Source organism: Thunnus maccoyii, chromosome 10 (genome assembly GCF_910596095.1).
Source record: "Thunnus maccoyii chromosome 10, fThuMac1.1, whole genome shotgun sequence".
Taxonomy (NCBI): domain Eukaryota; kingdom Metazoa; phylum Chordata; class Actinopteri; order Scombriformes; family Scombridae; genus Thunnus; species Thunnus maccoyii.
Window position 1 is genome coordinate 1,876,442 of NC_056542.1, and position 20,978 is coordinate 1,897,419.

Genomic DNA, 20,978 nt, shown 5'->3' on the forward strand with positions numbered 1-20,978 from the left:
TCCACTTGATATGACTAACTCAGACTGATGAAGCTGAATAGAAGCTTCACAGAGACTTTTAAATGACTGTGTGGACACACTGTGGATTTTTTGGCCTCCATCACTTCCATTGAAAGCACAATTGAAGGATCTTTTAATATCCAGTATGAACAGGAGGAATGATTACAGACACCTGACTGCTGGTTTAACACACTGGGAACTTTTTTTTTCTTTTTTTTTTTTAAAACGGTACATGAGACATAAACTTCTCCTTAAAATTTCTAGAGGAAATTTAATCTTGAGAAACATCGTCCTGCAGGACAGATCACCCAGTTACTTATCATCAGGTCTTGAAATGACTGTATATTATTTCACTGAATGAAAGGACACATTAAGAACACGTACACCAGCTGATTTTTGCTGCTGGTCAAAACAGCAGATTTTATTGAGCAGATGGACAAACAAGCAGCTCACATGGTTCATCTGCAGTTAGTAACATTTCTGCAACAAAAAAATGCTTCATTTGATATTTTGTACAAGTTTCTGATCAAACTATATTATTCAGATTTAAAATAACTTATGTACAAAATCTACTGCTGTAGACTGAAAGAAACAAAGAGACAGAGTGAATTCATTTGTGTTATTCAAAAAAAAAAAAAAAGAACAGCTGATAAACAGTTTTTAACGGCAAATAAAGAGTTTCAGAAAAAACGACATGAATGTGTCAGTTTTAAAGTCAACAGGGCCTTTGTGCAGCGTCAGGCTGGTTATTTATTCACTTTTTATGTAATGACATCTCACCAAATACTCATATGAATATTCGTTGGCTTTGAATTAAACTGAGAACTGAAATACTTGATATCATGTTTTTTGGGTTTTTTTTTTTTTATGATCAGATTTGGTTCTTGTAAAATATTTTTTTAAATATGTGACTGCGGGACAAACACGAGGTGTCGGAGGAAAATGTTTTATAAACTGTTGCCTCAATTAAAGCATAATTCTGGTGATTTTCTATATTTTCAAACCAACAATGAACTGATCTTCTAACAAGAATTGTGTGTGTATCAAAGCCTGATATATCCTCTGTGCCGTAGACCGCCGTGTGTTGTTTCCGCTCTTCTTCTTCTTCTTCTTCACTTCCAGACCTTGACGATGCCGTCTCTGGACGAGGTGACAATGAAGCCTTGTGTGGTCTGGAAAGTGGCGATGTCAGTGATAATGTCATGGTGTCCGACGGGGAGGGATTCTGGGCCGCGGCGAGGCGAGTCCTCCACCACGCCGCTCTTCTGTTTACTGTGGATCTCCTGCAGTGACAGCAAGTGTTGTTTTTTTAACCTCACACTGACCCAGAGACGCCTGACAGGAAATACACAGGAAAGTCTAATCTAGGTTCTGGAATATTTCATGAATATACACGTCAGGTTTCATGGAAATCAGACCAGTAATCTTTGAGGTTTGTTACTCAAGACCAAACTGCTGTTAGACGGCTGTTTGTAATGATTTTAGCAGATGAATCATTCTAGGAAAATAATTACTGTCGTTATCTACTGGCAAATATTTTTTTTGGAAAAGCGAGGAGAATGTCAGTGTTGGTCAGTCCACCTCTCTTCTACTCGCTTGGTCGATCCTCTGACTTTTCCTCTCACGCTGCCCTCCTCTCTCTCCTCTGGCACATTTAGTGAAGCTTAATCTCCACAGACAGCTGTTTAAATTACACTAATCTCTCGCTGTTTATGTTCTTATCTTATTCACAGCCACCTTCCCGATATGTAAAATACAACAGAAAGGCAAGACAGAACCGACCAACCTTCACCCTACAAGTTCTCTAAGGTTCAGATTACGAGAAGCTTCAGGTTACAGGTCAAAAAACTGGAAACACAATCATCCAAATCACAGTTCTTTCTAACTTGTAGTGATATTATTGAGGAGGCCGAACCTCTTAAAGAACAACTATACATTCATCTGAACTGTCATCTCTGTGTCTGAGGCCATTTTCCATCTTTAAAGCATCCAGGATTCAAACTCTGAGACACTCAGTTAACATATTGACTCTTACAGGTTATTCAGTTGATTGATTGATTGATTGATCCAGCAGCAGTGAGAGTGTGTGTGTACCTGTACGACTTCAGTTCCTTCGATGATCTTTCTGCTGTAGAGGACAGACGGGCAGTGCAGTGAGTCGTTGGCTCCTCCCGCCACGATGTACGACCTCTCAGGATACGCCAAGTCCCAGAACCTGAAAACCACAACAATACTCATAACCTTTATTACACTGTTATTACTAGAATGAATGTATTCAACTGTTCTCATACAGCTCAAGAGTTATGATACAGTATCTGCTGTCTGACCTCATCTGCTGCTTTTGGCAGCCGGTAGATTTTTTTTTAAATTCATGTCTCACTCTCATCTGTTTTTATTCATGAGGCCGTGAGGAGAATTTCCCCCGAATTTCACTAAGCAGCAGATGTTTTGACGCTGCGAGGAGTTCCTGTCAATCAGGGACTCATTGGTTGGAACTGTTTCTCCCTTCTTTCTGGTACATAAGTCACAGTTACTGTTTTAAGAGCTCAAGTGTTTTTTTTACAAGTAGGAACACGGATTTAAGAAAATGATCTGTGTATTAATGTTTAATCTTGATTTTTATATAAATCATGGATTTAGGGAACTGTTTAGTTTCAGACCTGATCCTCATGTCAGAGCCAGCTGTAAGCAGCAGAGGGTTCCCATCAGCAGGACTGCAGTAAATCCCATGAACACTGTGAGGAGACGGCTGAAAAACACACACACACACAGAAACAAGTAGTGAACACAACTCTGCTTTTAAGTTGATATGTTGAACTTGTTGGCAAACAGTTGTTTATTTCCACATCCAGCAGTTACGGAGCAACATTATCATTCATGTGGAGTCGTGTTTCTGTCCACCTGGTGAATGTAAGTCCAATATTCACTCTCTTTTAGCTCTGTTTTTACTCTCTACCAACTCCTGAGGGAAATATCTGGCTCTTTAGCTGCTAAATGCTCCACTATGTTCACCAGCTAGTATACAGCTAACTGTGTCTGTTTGGTGCTGAGAAGGTAGTGTACAGCGGCTTGAGAGCGCTGAGAGTGAACCAGAACAGTAAAGTTGCAGCCGGACAGATAAACAATGAGCTGAAACTCACTATAAAGCTCCGTAAAGCCGAGAGGAGCTGCAGAGTCTCTGATAATTCTCTGTAGGTTCATCACTACGAGCCACAACCAACACATTACTCACTGTATAGATCAGACTGAGGAGTTATAGAAATATAGATTATTAGTTACAATATAGTTATTTAGTTGCATTTCATCACTGACACACCTACCTGCATCTCAGAAAGTGGAGGTGCAGAACTCGCCCACAGTGTGAATTTACGATCTCCGGTCTCCATGTCCCACATCGACACTTCATTGTTCCCCTGGACGGCTACACACATCCACACAGACACACAGATGTCAGGTTGATATGATGTTACTGACTGTCCACAAACACAGCTGAACTTCTTCACTTTGTTTCCAGTGTTTTTTTTCTCACTTGCAGTTGATAAAGATGAATAACAAGTACATTTACCGTTGGTGTTCTACCCAAACACAATATCTCGGTATCTGTGTTTTCAGTACCTCTTCTATAATCTACCTGATTTTTTTCCAATACTTGTGGGAGCAAATGGACAATCCCAGAACACATGATAATGATTTGTCCACATGACGTACTGCTGTCTGAATTCTCATCAGGATAAAGTAAATTAAGTTTTCCATTATTGTTTAATTACTTTTACACATTCCTACAACTGTGATGTAAAATTTCCTTCCTCTTCCGATTTCTCCTTTATCTGTCGTGTTTTAAACCTTTGTAATCCATTGTACAACTATGACCTGAATCTCACTTATATCTTATCAAAGTCCTCTGTTTTCTGTGTCACTGTAGTGTCTCATTTGTAAAAACCTACAAAAGTTTTCTTAAATGTTCCTTCAAAGAATTTTTAGGCCAATTTTTCATCTTATTGGGAATAAAATCTGAATCATACACTACCAATTTCATCAATTGTAAGGTTCTTTGGACATAATATTTAAATGTCAACATGTTAAATATACAGACAGACAGACAGACAGAGAGAAATGTGAGATAATTCAGCCTTCGTCCTCTCACCAGCGATGACAGACGATTGGTAGAGCGGATGCATTAGCAGCCGTCTGATTCGTGCTCGTACAGGGTGGGAGTGGTTTGAGATGGGGAGCTGAAACCGCATATCCCAGCAGGCCATGGTGCCACTGCTCGTCCCTGAGGAGGAAACACAAGGATGGCTGTTTGGAAAACACAGTAACACATGTCCTGCCACTGTACTTGTTTAAAATGATGACAAATTTTAATTCCATCATGAACCACGTAAAGTGAAGTTTCCTAAATTTCTAATGTATGAGAGTCAGAATCCCATAATTTTCAATGTATTTCATGAATTAGAGAATCCCCGGTTTTTACAAATCTTCAACTAGAAATTCCCCAATTTCTATTCAAGTATAAATAACGGTTAGACCAGCAGTCAGGTGTCCATATGAGCAGTGAAAGAGGTTTTCCTCGCTGTAATCATTCCTCCTGTTCATACTGGATATTAAAAGATCCTTCAAATGTGCTTTAATGGAAGTGATGGAGGCCAAAATCCACAGTGTGTCCACACAGTCATTTAAAAGTTGATGTGTGTCTTCATTCACTCTCCAGCTCACTCACTGGTGCTCTCAGCTCTCTCTCTCTCTCTCATCTTTTTTTAAATGAGTCAGAAAGCCGACAGCAAAGTCTACTTTACTTTTAACGTTATCACACCAAGAGGAATGTCCTCCCTCGTCTTAGTAACGTCTTCATGTGCTCCCTCCTCATGGCAATTTACAGCTCCGCAGCAGCGTCGGGTTGTATTCAACCAGAAGTTGACTCTGGTTCAACTCTCTGGCTGCAGGCCCAGTGTGGGGCCACTGGGGCCAAAAACGCCCACAGCTGAAACGCACCACCGCCGTTCAAATGAATGGGATGACTTTCCCGTACTGCCTGATTTGGTCTGAATACGGCCTGAGTCATATCAAGTGGATATCTGCAACTTTTACAGTCTTTTTTTTCTTCTTTTTTTTCTCTTTGTGTTTCCCTGAACAGTGTTTCCCTGTTGAGCTGTGGTGGGAGTAGAGTAACAAAAAGAGCAAATTGTAAGGTCATTATGAAGGGATCTTCTTATGAACAGGAGGAATGATTACAGCAAGAAAAACATGTTTCACTGTTCATTTGGGATCCTGACTGTTCTTTTAAGACACACTTGAAAAATTGTGAACACATCCTTCAGCCCTTTTTTTTATGCAAGTTTTTTATCAGATTTTCACCAGTTTTTCTAATATTTTCTAAATAATTACTGACATATTTGCCAAAATAAAAATATATAACAGGAGTTTTCTCTGCTGCTACAACATAAAGACTTTATGTACACTTATGTAGACGCCAGTTAATCTGTTACTATCACACACAGACCGAGACAGAGCCAGCACTGGTGCATGTCGACGGTGAAGGAGGTGATGAGTCCAAGACGGAGGTCGTGACGAAGCGTCCAGGCGTTGGAGTTGGAGCGAAGGTCCCATCCGACCAGTGAGCCGTTGACGGTGGCGTACGCCAGCACGGACTGAGCGCCCGAGTTGAAATGGTGGATGTCGACCGCACAGCCGTCTTCCTGGAGATCCAGAGACCTGAGAGGAGCCGAAGACACCCAGAGACAATGAGACGAGTCACCAGTCAGACGTCAGGTACAGAGGTTTTAACTGTGGATGTGTTATGGTCACCTGGTCTGGAAGGGCTGGACTTTGGGGGATTTTGGTGGTTTATTGGCTTCGACTGCAAGCAGCTGGATGGATCCGTTGTCTGAGGCCACTGCCAAGTAATGTGACCCCTGACAGAAGGTCAACGTCTTCACATGGCCGCCGATACGAGAATAAGTCAACACCGACCTGGAGGCACAGAGATCAAACGCAACAGACCAGAAATAAATATGTGAGAATGAATGAAAAAAAAGTGACTCACAGTCGCTGCTGAAATGTTTCACAATCGGAAGCTGGACTCCAAATGTGGGAGAATTGTGGGAAAAACTCTGACCCAATGTTGTACAAATCCTTCAACATTTTCACCAAATCTGAAGTGAATTATTCTGGTTTCCTTGAACATATGCACATATGAAGTCTGACACACACGTGTGAAGGTGAACTTGCTGTAGATCAGAGTCAGTGTGATGATGAATTGCCTGGTTACAGTGGAAATAATCTGCTTCTGGTTTCCGCTTTGTGTCTTTAAAAGGGAAATTCTAATTAAATTCAACCTGCAACTGGTTTTGTTCATCGTTTCAATCAGTTATGATGACATCATACTCCCTGTGTTAACAAGATGACATCCCTTCAGGGAAGTCTGACAGAGAACAATCCTGGTGGGGCCTGTTTCAGCAAATTAGCAACATGAGATTGTTTCCTCTCCTTTTAATTTAAAAAAAAATGCTATACTTGCAGCCCATGTGAGAGCATGTAACTTTGCAAGAGACAAATCATTTATGAAACTTGACTCTGCCATCATGTGTGATCTGCATGCTCGGTGCAGTTTTAAAGACCCACCTGGTGGTTGTGGTCTTTCCCTCCATCTTCTGACTGTCCCAGACTTTGACGGTGCCGTCGTTGGACGCCGTGGCGAAGATGGAGTGTTCGTCCGAGACTCTGATGCGGTTCACGGCAGCTTTGTGTTCGTGGAGGTGGGCGACCAGCAGCCCTTTGGGGTGCCAACCTGAAAACACACATTTTACAGCTGTGTGAAGTCTCACCTGTCTGTCTGCATCCTGGAGTTGATCAGGTTACAGTATATGTTGATGTTACCTGGCGGAGGAGGACGACTCTCCCACTCGGCGCTCTCCATCATCTGTTTGGCCATGCGCTCGGCGCTGCATTGCTCCCTCTTTTGCTGCACCAACTGCTGCAGCTCAGCCTTGCAGGTGTTGAGGCGCCGCTGGTAGGCGGGGCCACTCGCCACTGACTGCAACACAGGCACCGACGGGGCCGCGGTGCTCTTCCTGATCTGACTCCCCGGACCATCAGCCACCTGCAAACCAGTCCAGTTTTATTTTACTGACTGCTTGATCACGTGTTGAACAACAAATCAGCACAAGTCCAGTCAGTTCCCTCGAGAGAAGTAACACTTTGGATGGATGGAAAGTCACAGCTGTGGTCTTCACAGTTACCTCCATGTTTCATAGACGTGTTAGTCTCACATTTTACTTGGAAATGTCTCAAAATTGGATTCAAAGCCTCCTAGTTGTTTCTTTTAAACATCTGTAAATCAAAGAAATTATATAACTGCTGCATCCATTGTAAGGGTAGAGAAGTTTCTTCTTTTTATTGTAGGGGTCCAAGCAGCTTTTTGAATGTGAATATTTGCTGTTTTCTTACTGTATCTTCTGTGATAGTAAATTTAAATTTGGGGTTTTGGACTGCCGGTCAGGTTATCTGAACACTCTTTCACTTTTTTCTGACAATTCAATAAATATTCCACTAAAGTCCCTAAAAACATCAGACAGAAACTCTTCCTCGTTTGATTTTTGCTTAATTTTAATGTATTTACTTTTCTCTTTTAATGATTTGTTAGGTTTTGGGACTAAACAGCTGTTAGAGGCCATGAGAGTTGCAACGATTAATTCCTCAATTAATCGATTAGTTGATCAACAGAAAAATAACCAGCAACTATTTTAATAATTGATTGATTGTTTTAGTCAATTTTCAAGCAAACATGCCAAACATGAGCTGGGTCCAGCTTCTCAAATGACAGAATTTCATGTTTTTCTTTGTTTTTTACGATAGTAAGACAACCGACACATCTCCTTTATAACGGTCGTTTTCTTACTAGTTTCTGACATTTTATAGCCAAAATGATGAATCAAGAAAGTAAGATTAATCAATGATAAAATAATCTTTAGTTGCACTCCTTTTCTACTTTTTAAAAAAACTTTAATTTACCAGCTTTTGAGAGAATTTAGGCTTTTTGAGAGGAGTATCTCACACTCTCGAGACAACCCTGAAGAAAATTGCTCAGAACATGTGAAAACAAACTAATTTAACACATTTAGGGTAAAAACAGTGTTGGTGTGAATGTGCCTCTGGCGATACAGGACCAGGCCCAGACATACCTGAGCACTGTAAACATCAAGTAAACCTAAACCACACCTGCAGCTGACACAGCAGAATGGAGGGATTACCGTGATGGGCTGGGCAGAAGACGGCTCCTGGGATCCAAACATGCTCTTCCACTCCTCGTTCATGGTGGAGTCCTGCTTCGTGTGCTTCCTCGCTGCAGGAAAAAAAAAAAACACAACAGGTTAATAAAAACGGGATGTTAGACCTTTCTTAGGCCACGATTTTAAAAAAAAGTCTAAATTTTTCTAAATTCTAAAAAACACGTTACACCACCATGTGCTGAACAGATGCTGGGAATTTCACGGCTGGTTATGATCGCACTGGAATTAATTTTCTGGAATCAAGAATGTACTGAAAAATGTTTTCTCCATTATAAAAAGAAGAGACAAAATAAACTGTTTAAGGCTGTACTGAAAAAGTTTTTTGTTAAAAGCACAACCATAGTCAAAATTTTTGGGGGGATTAAAGTGGTTGAAGAGTATTTTTCAATGGCAGTTTTTCTGACGGGAAAAAAATATGTTGCGGTGTTCCACAGGGTAGTTCACTGGGTCCACTTTTATTTTAAATTGTTATTTTAATGATTTACCATATGTTGTTAGAAAAGTCATGATGCATTTAGATTTTAAAAAAACCACAGGAGGGTAAATTCTATAAAAATTTGGTCGCTTTTAATAAATCACTTTAACTAGACCAGAAACTGAAATATTAATAGAGTATCATTATTACCATCTTTACTACTAATTACACATATATTCTTGTTAATTCCTCTTAATTATAGAAACAGAATACAGACAGACCCTCTATAGATACACCTATGTATTTACTGACAGAGGATATAGACCCTTTTTATTTATTTACTTTTCATTTTATTTTTTATTATTTTTTACAATTTTAAAATTCATTGCCATTTTCTTTTTCTCTGTTAGTATGAATTTAAATATCTGTGTATATTATATATTTGTATTGTTTGACATATATTGTTTATTATAAATTTAAAATTTTACATTTTATAGTAGAGAGTTGTGTTTTCAGAGTTTACTGTTAAAAACACAATAAAAACTGTGCTAAAAAATTTCCTTTACAATAAAAATTGACGAATCTCACATTAGTTATTACTTTAAATTGTTGCTGTTTGGATACTTTTTTGAATATTTCTACTTTCTTACAGTTATTTATTTTGACAATTTAGTTTTTAAGGTAAGTTTGTATTGTCTGCATTTACATATGTTGAGTTATTGTTATATTTTACTGATTAATGTGATTTTAAATTGTTATTTGTTTTATTGTTGCTGTTGTTGTGTGGACTCCAGGAACCACTTTGTGGAAGCTGATGGGAATCCAAATAAAGAATGATACAGTTAGATTGTCCTTGTGTGTTTGAGCAAAATGTAAGAAATAAAAGGAACTCCTCTTGAAATACTTGAAGCTAACACACCTCAACAAAAAAATTCAGTTTCAGGACTCAACATGTTTTGCAGTGGGCAGTTAATCTGAAGACTGTCAGATATTTGGAAAACACAAAGATAAAGTGATTAATGTGAGTGATTAGAGGAGTTTCCCCCCGGGCTCTTTTTCTTTCAAATTGCTTGGCAAGACGGCAGACGGCAGTAATTACCTCAGACATCTGGAACACAGAGTTAGTAGTAATTTGGTTCATGGAGATACACAGAGCGTGAATTCAAAGGCTCCACAAAAGACGTGGAGTAACACATGAACCAAGTGGAGATACAAATGATGACTAATCTGTCTTGTTTCTATAGGAGTTTTAACAATACATACTGCCTTTAAATGTCTCGCTAACAAGAAAACAGAAGAACCAGAGGCTCTGGACACAACAGAATATGGATATAACAGAACATATAAACCCTGAAGGGAGTTTCTCCATGAACACTGAGTCTTTATTATCACTGTTGATTAATCTGCATATTAGTTTCCTGATTACTTGTTTAATCTGTGATATCTGTGTGTATATAGTCAAACTCCCTCATTTCAAAGGCTAGAACCAATGAACTGTTTGAATTATTGCTTTAAAAAATACAATTAATAAATTATCAATCTTCAAATTATCAATTGTTGCAGATTAATTTTTTGCTGATTGATGAATTGATTCATAGTTTCAGTTCTGGTCTTTGTTTTTGCAAAAAAAGTGCTATTTAAAGAAAAATCCAAAAACGCATGAATTTTAGTCTGTTGAGGTCACATTCAATCAAACATATCTGTTGATTTAATTAATTCAAATATTTGGAAGATACAATTCAGAAAATGAATTAACTTATATTTCAATTATGATTTCTAACAGATAAAGAGGAACCTGAACAGCCACTCGTAGTTTAGGAAGGAAAGAATAATAATAAGTAAAATTATGGAATGATGTTCCTGTGCGGTGATCTTACAGCTGATTGTTTATTGAAAGGTAATATATCAATCCTACAAAGACTTTCATTAGAGGAGGACAACCTAATAACAGAGGGAGGGGCCTAATGATGGTGATTGATGATCAGTCTGATCATCAATCACTGTGATCCTGAGCAACTGCTGGACGGACGTCAACAAGTTATACTTTTACTCTGCCTCGTGGACAATTCCGATTGGTTTTAATGACCCCGTGACCTTTCTTATTGTGTCACACTCATTACAAATTTTACATCCTAAGTAATCTCATTGAGATCAAGATCCTTTTTGCAAGACAGACCTGAGTATTAAGTTGTATTAAAGTAGAGCCAGCAGCATGAGAATAAGATATTTTCAAAGCTCTGAAGGCCCGACGTGACATATATTTAGTTTATTGGCTAGTATGAAGAGGAGGAATGATAACAGCAAGGAAAACCTGTTTCAATATTTGTTTCGGCCCCTGAATATTGTTTTAACACAGATTTGAAAAACTGAGAAGCCGTCCCTTAATAAGAGAGACGAGAGAAAAAAAAGCAAGAAACAAAAGAAAATAAAAGAAACAAGAAAAGAAAGCAAACAGAAGCAATCGAATGATTCAAACACTGAAAAGAAAGCAAAAGATACAAGGCAAAATAACAATCAAAAATAAATACAGAAATGAACTGAGATCATTTGAATCTTAACTCCGATAACATTTTAACGTCACATCTCAGTTAGAGGATTCAGAAAACAAACCCACACACCGTGAGGACGCAACTGTTAGCGCTGACACACAAACAGATTAGATACTTTAGTAAAGTTGACTCGGCAGTTTGTAGTGTTGTCTTTCAGACTCTGCGGTTATGGGACATGTTAGACATTAAAAAGGTCCCATGAAACAGCTTTGCCATCATAAATCTTCTGCAGTTTGAAGCTTCATGAATGAAGACCTGCAGCTTTAAAGCATGAGTGCAAAATAAAACAAATTCCAATTTTAAAATATGCAAAAATGCATTTGTTGACGGGATTTTATCATGCAATAAGATAGTGGGCCACTGTGGCGGAAGCATGAGGTCAAAACACGGAGGAAGAATTTTTAATTTCATGGGACCTTGAACAGTTTGTTACTTTCACAGCAAGCGTGCAAATCACTTCAAACTAAATCACATGAAAACAGTGTACCAGATGCTGCAGCGATGGACTCTGAAATGAATAAAAACAAAATTTTAATATGAAACAGAGAGAGGAGGCAGATCGACTCTGGTTTAAACTAGTTTGTATTTAAGATAAGATAAGATGACACTTTCATTGATCTCCCGAGGGAGGAAATTCCTGGCGTCACAGCAGCAAAGACAGACAAGCAAGATAAAAGTAACCATGTAGCCGTCAACAAGGAGATAAAGTGCATGTCATAAGATAAAATAGTAATAAAAACTGTACAACACAATATAAGCTATACTCGCTTCAAAGTGACCAGGTGGTGGGGGGGGGGGGCAAGGTCCATGAAAGGGTGAGGGAGGGGTAGTTGCACTGTTGTGCGGTCTGATGGCTGTTAGCACAAAGGAACGCATGAACCACATTTGATAAACAGCAGTTTGCTGACTTAACAATCTCAACTAAAAGGTCTGCTGAGTAGCTGAGATTTCAGCTGCATCTCACAGTCTTCTTCGTGTCATGTGATGACAGCAGAGTCTGAGTGCAGGACTTCAGTCGAGTGGAAACTTGTGGTTGTACAGTGCTGCTTGAAAGTTTGTGCGTAAATATGACCTAAAACCGTAATCGGATATTCACACAAGTCCTAATACTAGATAAAGTGGATCCAATAAAACAAAGGAGACAAAAAAAAACAAACAACTTTTTCATTTATTTATTGAGGAAAATAATTAAATCTTACATAATTGTGGGAGGCAAAAGTATGCTTTCAGTAACTGGTGTGATCTTTTGCAGCAATAACTGTTAATCAGCTGTGCACATCAGCTCGGAGGAATTTTATCCCCGTTCCTACCTCAACATTTTCTTATAGGATTTGCTGGTACAACTCAGAACTCACAGCTCCTTCAATGATTGCAAGCTGTACTGGTTCAGAGGCAGCAAAGCAGCCCAAACCATGATACCACCACCACCATGTTTCACAGATGAGGTAAGAAAGGTTCTAATGCTGGAATGCAGTGTTTGCTCATCGCCAAACAGAACGCTTCTCATTCAAGCCAAAAGGTTTGATTTTGGCTTGATTTTGAGCAAACTGTAGACGACAGCTATGTTCTGTTTGGAGAGAAGTGTCTTTTTTTCCTTGTAACTCTGCCACACACACCATTGATGTTCAATGTTCTCCTGATGGTGGACTCATGAACATTGACTGGAGCCACTGCAAGAGAGTCCTTTAGTTTCCTAGACGTTACCCTGGGGTCCCTTGTGACCTCCTGGAGTATTACACGCCTGCTCTTGGTGTGATTTTTGTTGTTCAACCACTCCTGGGGAGGGTAACAGTGGTGTAAGATGTCTTCGATTTGTACGCGATCTGCCTGACAGTCGACTGATGGAGTCCAAACTCTTTAGAAATGGTTTTGTAACCTTTTCCAGCCTTGTGAGCATCAACAACTCTTCTTCTATGGTTCTCAGAAATCTCCTTTGTTTGAGCCACTTCCACAAACCTGTGTTTGATAGTGAAGACCCAGATTTCTCTTCTTTAAAATAAGGCAGGGCCTCCCGGACTCACACTGGATTGTCATCCCAGTCAACGAGCTGTCACATGTGCTGTCATGATGGCTTCCCTCTCTTCATCCTCCTCTTCCTCCTCACTGATAGATGCTCTGCTCTGTGTCGGAGGATCCTCTTTGATTTTTGATGCTGTTAAAACTTCAAACTGAGATGCTGCTTTCATGTAATCACAGTTTCATGCCGATGAAGACCTTTAAATGCAGGCGAAAGCTCCTTAAAGCCGGACCTTTGAGTTGAGATGATCTTTTCACACATATTATTCCCGAGGTCCAGAATGACTTTCTTATGCTTCTGTTTTGTTTAACTTTAAATGTTTAGCTTCACAGTTTCAAACAGATGACATCTACTGTTACCAAGACAATACACTGTTTACAAGTTAAAAACAACAACAACAACAAACAACAAATCTCCCTTTGATGGATCTATTTATAACTGAAACACCAACTGAAAACTAATTTGGAGACAAAATGGAAACAAAACTCTGTGGTTATATAAGGCTGATAGTTTCGCTTTCTGCATGACCTCAGATGACTTTCTGGGTTCCTGTCTCTAGATCTCAGGTCCTTATTAAACCCTCTGGGTGGGAACCATTCTGTTTCTGGCTGACTGACTTTGTGCTGACAGGAGCGTGTTTAAAGCTTTTATTTATTTCTTTATTTGTAATTGAGGTTGTTGCACTTTTTCAAACCCATAAACTTTCAGCTGCTCTGTGCAGGTTTTTTTTTTTTGGTAAACAAGTTTCTGTTTACAGTCAGTGTTTCTCATCAAAACACAAAGTGTGTTCACAAACATGATAAAAGCATTTCTGCTCTTCAAAAAGTAGCAGAATGTTTTAAATGCTGTGTTCTTCACATCCATGTTTGATGGCTTGCATTCTTCTTCTTCACTGCCTTTGATGACACGGTACCGCCACCGACTGTCCATCAGAGGAACAGCATGACAAAAAGAGAAACTCAGTCACAGACTGATCGCTCCAGAGCGCTTCTAGTGGACCAAGACCTGACAGGAGATCTGTCAACTGTTTGTTAGAACTTGAAGTTTTATGTTTTGTAGTTTGGTCATCATTTCTATTGGTTGTTTTAATTTCAAACTGGTTTATTCATGTTCACAAGTACGTTATTGACTTTCACCCTGTGTCTTACACACCTTGGCAACACACACACACACACACACACACACACACACACACACACACACACACACACACACACACACACACACACACACACACACACACACACACTTTAAACATAAAACAAGTACCTGCCTTCTAAGTTTGGTTTTTTTTTAATCTACAGTGTTTTAAGTTATTTTACTATCCAGGGACGCAGAGTTGTGTATTATATATATATAGATATATATTTATTGTGTGTTCTTTTTTGCTCATATGTATGTTTACTTGCACTGGACCCTGTAGAGACGACGTTTTCATCTACTATATGTGTGAACTCATGTGTGGTTGAGTGACAAATAAACTTGAACTTGACTGTTTTACTGATTTTTTTTTTTAATTAATTGGCTAAAGGCTAATGAAAAAAAAATTCAGTTATTTGAAATTTAGGTTGAACCAACGCTTTAAAAAATAACGATAAATTCCTATCTGACATTGCCAGAAGGTAACGTGATAAGTCAAAAAATGATTAAAAGATCAGGAAATGAAGGAAAGCAAGAAACAAATGCAGAGGATGAAATTCACCAGTGTTTTTGTCATCAATTAAAGTTCTGTTAATCAACTCATTGATGAATGAATAGTCTATAGTTTCTCTGCAACACTGACAAAAGTCTTACGAACTATTAACCCAAATAAAGACTGCTGATTACCTCTCTTATCCTCGGCCTCGGCTTTGGGTTTGACCAGGTCGACCTGGCGGCCGGTGATGCCGAGCGTCGCCAGGTCGATGACGCCGGTGTGGGTCGCCTCTCCCAGGTGACTCTGCTCGCCCATGTTGGCTTTGGCCTTGTTGGATTTCAGCATGAAGTCTTTGAGCGCCAGCAGCTTGTCCTCCTCCGCCTCGGTCATCCCCTGAACAGCGCAGGACAGGAAACAAGAACGAGTGAACGAGGCCGTCTGGCTCCAGACGGAGGCGTCCGCAACATGACCGGAAACTAAAAGATTGATTTGTGTTTTTCGACAAGATTCAGGGTCAAAGCAGTTCACAGATATAGTTTTGAACATAGCGAGTTTGGCCGACAGCATGTGAGGTTCAGCCTACACTAACAACGCTTTGTGTGTTTAACAGTCACATTACATGATCTGTGTTTTTATTTCACTGCAATAACACAGAGAGAGAAATGTGATACTGTAACTCTCAAGAAGATGTTTCACGGGGTTAAATATAAGCAAATGAGCTTTGAAGTAAACCAAAGCTGCATAATTATTTAAAAGAGAACATCATCTGGTTTTCTGTTCTTTTCTGTTCCTGTTCTGATGTTCAACATGATCCAAGTTCCAAAACTTGAGGTGAACGTATGCAGAAACGCTGCCTGCAAGTCAAAAGTCAGGGCTTCAACGTGCCTTGAACACTTCGTTTGCAACTGTTTTTTCTACCTTGCTGACGAGCTGATGTAAGCATCGGTTGCTAAGGTCGTTGCTAAGGTTGTACCAAGTGTTGTTCACACTGTCCTCTCATATTTTGGATCTGATTTTTGGTTCGAACATGTTTGGATGTATTTGACAATTTGAGTAAAGAACAAGAAAAAAAAAAAATAGTGAAATCCTGCTACTACAGTTTGTTTCATGGTTTGTTGACGTAGCTTCCAGAAGCTGACCAATCAGAACAGAGTGGGCTCATCAGGAGGGGGGGGGCCTTATACGGCCTGTTTCAGACAGAGGCTGAACTGAAAGCCGTTTATATGATTATATTGGACCGACACCGTTTCAGCAATAATTCTAGTGTCTCTCACCTCGTACACGCTCACATACTTTAGTTATTAATGCCACACACAAGAATACACACGTTTGTTTTGGTTAACTGCACTGACTGTGTGATTTTTCCATTTACGCACAGATTTGTAAAATTCCAATCAAAGGGGCATTTACAAACGTAACATTGATCAATCTTTTTTTTTGTGATCCATTTTTATCATTCTTTTAATTTACATAGGAGACAACATCTTATTTTGCTGCCAATATTCTTTTTTTTTTTATCTTTAGTTGAGACAGACCTTGTAAAGTCTGTTTGTGAAATATGTTAAATTCCGGATATATCACTGCTGACGATGTTTTACAGTCCGTGTGATGCATTAATGACATGGTGGCTATAAACAGCTGCACAGCTGTATCAAACAGTTGCACGTAATAACTCTTCTGGCTGTTGGAGAACTTCAATGGTGAGACACACTCTGTGAAACTCCACTTCTTCTTTCCTGTTTGTACAGACAGGTGGAGCAGGCAGTGAACTGATATAATAACAGCTTGTTAAGGACGTGTCTTCATCCATTCATTCACTTATGACTCATTGTGGGAATGAAAGTGAGGCTCGTGTGCCCAGTTCCCCCATGAGTGAGATTTATAAAACAGAACCATGTGTGCACATGGCCTAATAAATTTGATATGTTTTATGCATCTGGCCCCGATCTATAAAAGTCATCCATGTGTTTGCACAATGTTTCATAGAAATGTGGTTTTTCCTAAGAACATTAAGACAAAAAAAACTGCAGCGCTCCACACACTGAATCTGGCTGCATGGGGACTGCTCTGAACTTCAGATGGAACGAAAACTAACTGCATTACATATCCAGAGTTCTGTGGAAGTGCCTTCAGGATTTGGGAATCTTGTTACGGGCGGCCCTGGTGGTTTCGTTATGATGGAGCTTTCAAGGTTACTCAGAGGCTTTCATTTTGATCAAGGGGAAGCTGAAGAAAAATGTCTGTGGGAGTCTGAGTCTGTGACTGCATGGGTTTAAAACCTGTGTTAAGTTTTTTTTTTTATTTTAAACAGAGATAAGGTTGTGGTCAGGATGATTTAGCTTGTCAGTTTGTTTTATATGTTATGTTCCTCCTTCCTTAACTCCCTTTCATGTGTGCTCTCCTCCCTGAGAAAAAAGACTCCAGAGATTCACTTTCCCATATGTCTCATTGTTGGAAAATGTCTAACTTTATCTCTTTTTTGTAGGCAACCAGTACAATTTTACAGATACAAGTCACTTCTTAAAGAAGACATAACATGCACATTTCCAGCTCTCTATTTATATTCTGGGGCTCTACTGGAATATCTTTGCATGATTTGCAGTTAAAACCTCCTTATTTATCTTATGCTGGTCCTTCATGCAGCCCCTCAGTTCAGCCTCTGTCTGAAACGCTCTGTTCTGATTGGTCAAATGTCAACTCCTCAAATCCGTCTGTACATGTTGGAGCTGAATCAGATCTGAAATATGAGAGTAGACAACGTGAACAACACATGGAAACACCTTAGCAACCACCTTAGCGACCAAGGCTATAGCATGAACGGCCTTTTTCTGGGAGGATGTGCGAACAATCTGACATCAGTTCGATGAGAAAAGTCGAGGTAACTTTACAAATGAAGCATTTAAGCAGGTTGAAGCCCTGACTTTCTCAAGTTTAACATCCAACATCTGACATTATAAAAGTATCTAATTGACAGAAATTCATAAAAAGCATGTTATGTCCCCTTAACACAACTTCTACTGCTATCAATCTGAGACACAATATCTCACCGTCCTTAGGGAATTTCATGACCTAAAATGGATTTAACATATGTTCTCCCAAAATGTAGTGATCCCCCAAAAAATTAGCAATACCTTTCACATGACCAGAAAATCTGGGAATGATTGGCGTGTATGTTTCCACACAATCTCCCACGCTGCTTTTCTTTATGTGAGGTGTGATGAAAAACATTTCACCAACCCGATTCCCTCAAAGAGGTTCTTAAGATGCAAAAGAATCCATTTCGACGACCATCGACAAACGTTCACTTGTCACATTCTTTTTTACTGTGTCACTTTTTGCATGTGGAAAAAAAAAAAAGATTATTTTGCATCTTAACAGCCCTCTATTCTCTTTTATATAACGGGACTTGTTATCATGATGGCTATTTTAACTTTCTTTCTGAGAAATCATAATTTATCTGTCAGTTTGGCGTGGCAGACGGCTCTGAATACCACAAAAAGCACGAGCTTTCTGCTGCAGCTGGTGGGGAGAAGAAGCCAAATATGAGCGGTATAAATTACAACGAAGTCAATGAAGCTTGCTGATTCAATGTTTCTTGCCGGAATGCACCCTGGGAGTGACAGTGTTACAATTTCATCCGACATTGACGTACATCTTGACAGTTAATACAACACAAGCAGGGATCTAGTCAGGAGAGAACGACGTCAGTAAGCTTAGTTCAAGTCCAATAAGACATAGGTGCCAACAGGCAGTGCACAGAGGCAACGTATGAAATGCACAGAAGCGGATTTTTGTTTTTTTTCAGTTCATCAGGTGTGGAGGCGTTCACGAAAGAGCTGGGTCTTTAGCGTTCTCTTAAAGATCGAGAGGGACGATGCAGATCAAATAGAGTTTGGTAACTCGTTCCACCACTGAGGAACTACAGAGGAGAAGAGTCTAGCTAGCGACATACGGCCCTGTTGAGGTGGCAGTACCAGGCGCCTTTCATTGGAAGAGCGTAGTGAGCGGGAGGGAGTGTAGACCTGAATGAGGGAGTTCAGGTAGGTGGGAGTTGTTCTAGTTGCTGTTTTGTAAGCGAGTGTCAGGGTTTTAAATTTGATGCTGGCAGCAACTGGGAGCCAGTGGAGGGATATGAACAGCGGGATGACATGTGCTGTTCTGGGTTGGTTGAAGACCAGACGTGCCACCGTGTTCTGGATCATCTGCAGAGGTTTGAACGTACATGCGGGGGAGGCCTGCCAGTAAGGAGTTACAGTAGTCGATGCGTGATATTACGAGAGTCTGTACCAGGAGTTGTGCTACATGCTCAGACAGGAAGGGTCTGATCTTCCTGATGTTGTACAGGGCAAATCGACACGACCGAGCAATCAAAGCCACATTAACCTTAAAGGCTAGCTCGTCATCGATCATGACACCCTAGTTTCAGGCAGACTTTGGGGGAATGAGTTGGGTTGATTCCAGCTGGATGCTGATGTTTTGTTGTATAGAGGGACCGGCTGGGACGACAAGTAGCTCAGTCTTGGGGGAGGTTAAGTTGAAGGTGGCGTTCTTTCATCCATGCATCCGAGCTGGATATCATCAGCACCATGGGAGCAGGTGATTGCACCAAGTGAGATGATGTATATTCAGAAGAGAAGGGGACCAAGCACTGACCCTTGAGGAACCCCTGTGGATAAACTGTGCGGTTTTGGACACCTCTCCCCTCTCCAAAATGCTCTAAACGATCTCCCTGAGAGGTGGAGCATGAACTAGCAGAGGGCAGATCCTGAGATACCGAGCTCAATGAGCGTGGAGGGGAGGATTTGATGGTTAACCGTATCAAAGGCAGCAACAGAGCGGAGGACTGACCAGTAGCTGGGGGCCATTCGCAGTGAGCTGTCTTGTTGCTTTGACCTTTTTATCATAGAACCAGATCTTTTCTAACATACCTGTTCATCTTTTGTACTGATAATTAACCCAAGAGAGTTTTATGTCCATCATGAGAAAATGAACAGAACTTCCCCCCCCCCCCCCCACTTCCCACTACATAAAAAAATTACCAAAATAATAATAATTCTAACTTTCTTTTTCTTAATGCAAAACAGCCCAACAAGATTCTGGATTTATTCACAGTTTTTCAACTGAACAAAGTTCATAGTTGAGTTTTAAAACAACAACAACAGAGACTTTGAAGGAACACGTCTGGGTTAAATAAATGGCAAGTACAGTAAATTAAGTCTGTTCTTCAAAGTCCTGTGAGCTGATGACAAGCAGAATTAATGAAAGCGACATGCATGCACCCAACAAACTAAACAGCACACAGACCACCGCCCCATTCCCCCCCCTGTCTCCTTTCATCAGGCCATATGGAGCCATTTCAGGTAACTCACAAAACCAAAACAACAAAGTTCAGACCACATTATGGGAAATCTGTGGCACCGCATTACTGGAAATGTGTGTGTGTGTGTGTGTGTTTGTTTGTGTGTGTGTGTGGGATGATAACTTCAACATCAGACTGAAAAGCTGTGTTTCGCTGCCCTCTCTGGTTGAAAGTTTGAAGTCACCTCAGACCACAGACAGTATCACTGATCATTACTGAACACAACAAATTCCCCAGAGTTCAACTCTCTATCATTCATAATAAAGTCATCATTAATCTCTGACCTGTGAGTAGGTGATGTGTGGATTTAATTATTGTGGCAAAAATGACAGTAAACGGTATCAAGATAATCATCAAACTGACCTGAAATACAACTATCAGTGATAAAATACAGTAAAATGACTTCACAGCATGATCGCCTCAGATTGAATCAATCACAGTGAAGTGTGTTGGATTCTGCAAATAAAACTGAGAACATTACAAACACCACAAACAAAGACAGTTGACTGGAAATTTCTTTAAATGCAGCTCATTCAGTGCTTTTTTTTTTATGCATGTAAGTAACCAGGTTACAGTCTCCTTTCTCCAGGAAGTTAATTTCTCAACTGTCATGTAAACAAGAAACCTGGTTTCCGTAATCGGAGTAGGGGATTAGAGAAACCTGGCATCTCCTGTCATTAATACAAGCTCGGGGATAGAGGAGAGATCTGGTTA

The 20,978-nt window shown here is 39.9% G+C and overlaps 1 protein-coding gene across 3 annotated transcripts in view; it reads right to left on the reverse strand.

The window, feature by feature from the left end:
* Window positions 1-390: 390 nt before the first annotated feature.
* The window catches only part of pik3r4 (phosphoinositide-3-kinase, regulatory subunit 4), a 30,986-nt gene continuing 10,398 nt past the window's right edge, over window positions 391-20,978 (reverse strand). For all 3 annotated transcript variants that reach the window (XM_042424603.1, XM_042424606.1, XM_042424604.1), the window contains 11 exons: window positions 15,097-15,298; window positions 8,250-8,341; window positions 6,877-7,099; window positions 6,622-6,787; window positions 5,806-5,970; window positions 5,501-5,712; window positions 4,145-4,276; window positions 3,321-3,421; window positions 2,661-2,749; window positions 2,095-2,215; window positions 391-1,283 (listed from right to left, as the gene is read on the reverse strand). In XM_042424603.1, the coding sequence (XP_042280537.1) occupies window positions 1,113-1,283; window positions 2,095-2,215; window positions 2,661-2,749; window positions 3,321-3,421; window positions 4,145-4,276; window positions 5,501-5,712; window positions 5,806-5,970; window positions 6,622-6,787; window positions 6,877-7,099; window positions 8,250-8,341; window positions 15,097-15,298 (1,674 nt within the window). In that variant the 3' untranslated portion in view covers window positions 391-1,112. The remainder of the gene's footprint in view (window positions 1,284-2,094; window positions 2,216-2,660; window positions 2,750-3,320; window positions 3,422-4,144; window positions 4,277-5,500; window positions 5,713-5,805; window positions 5,971-6,621; window positions 6,788-6,876; window positions 7,100-8,249; window positions 8,342-15,096; window positions 15,299-20,978) is intronic.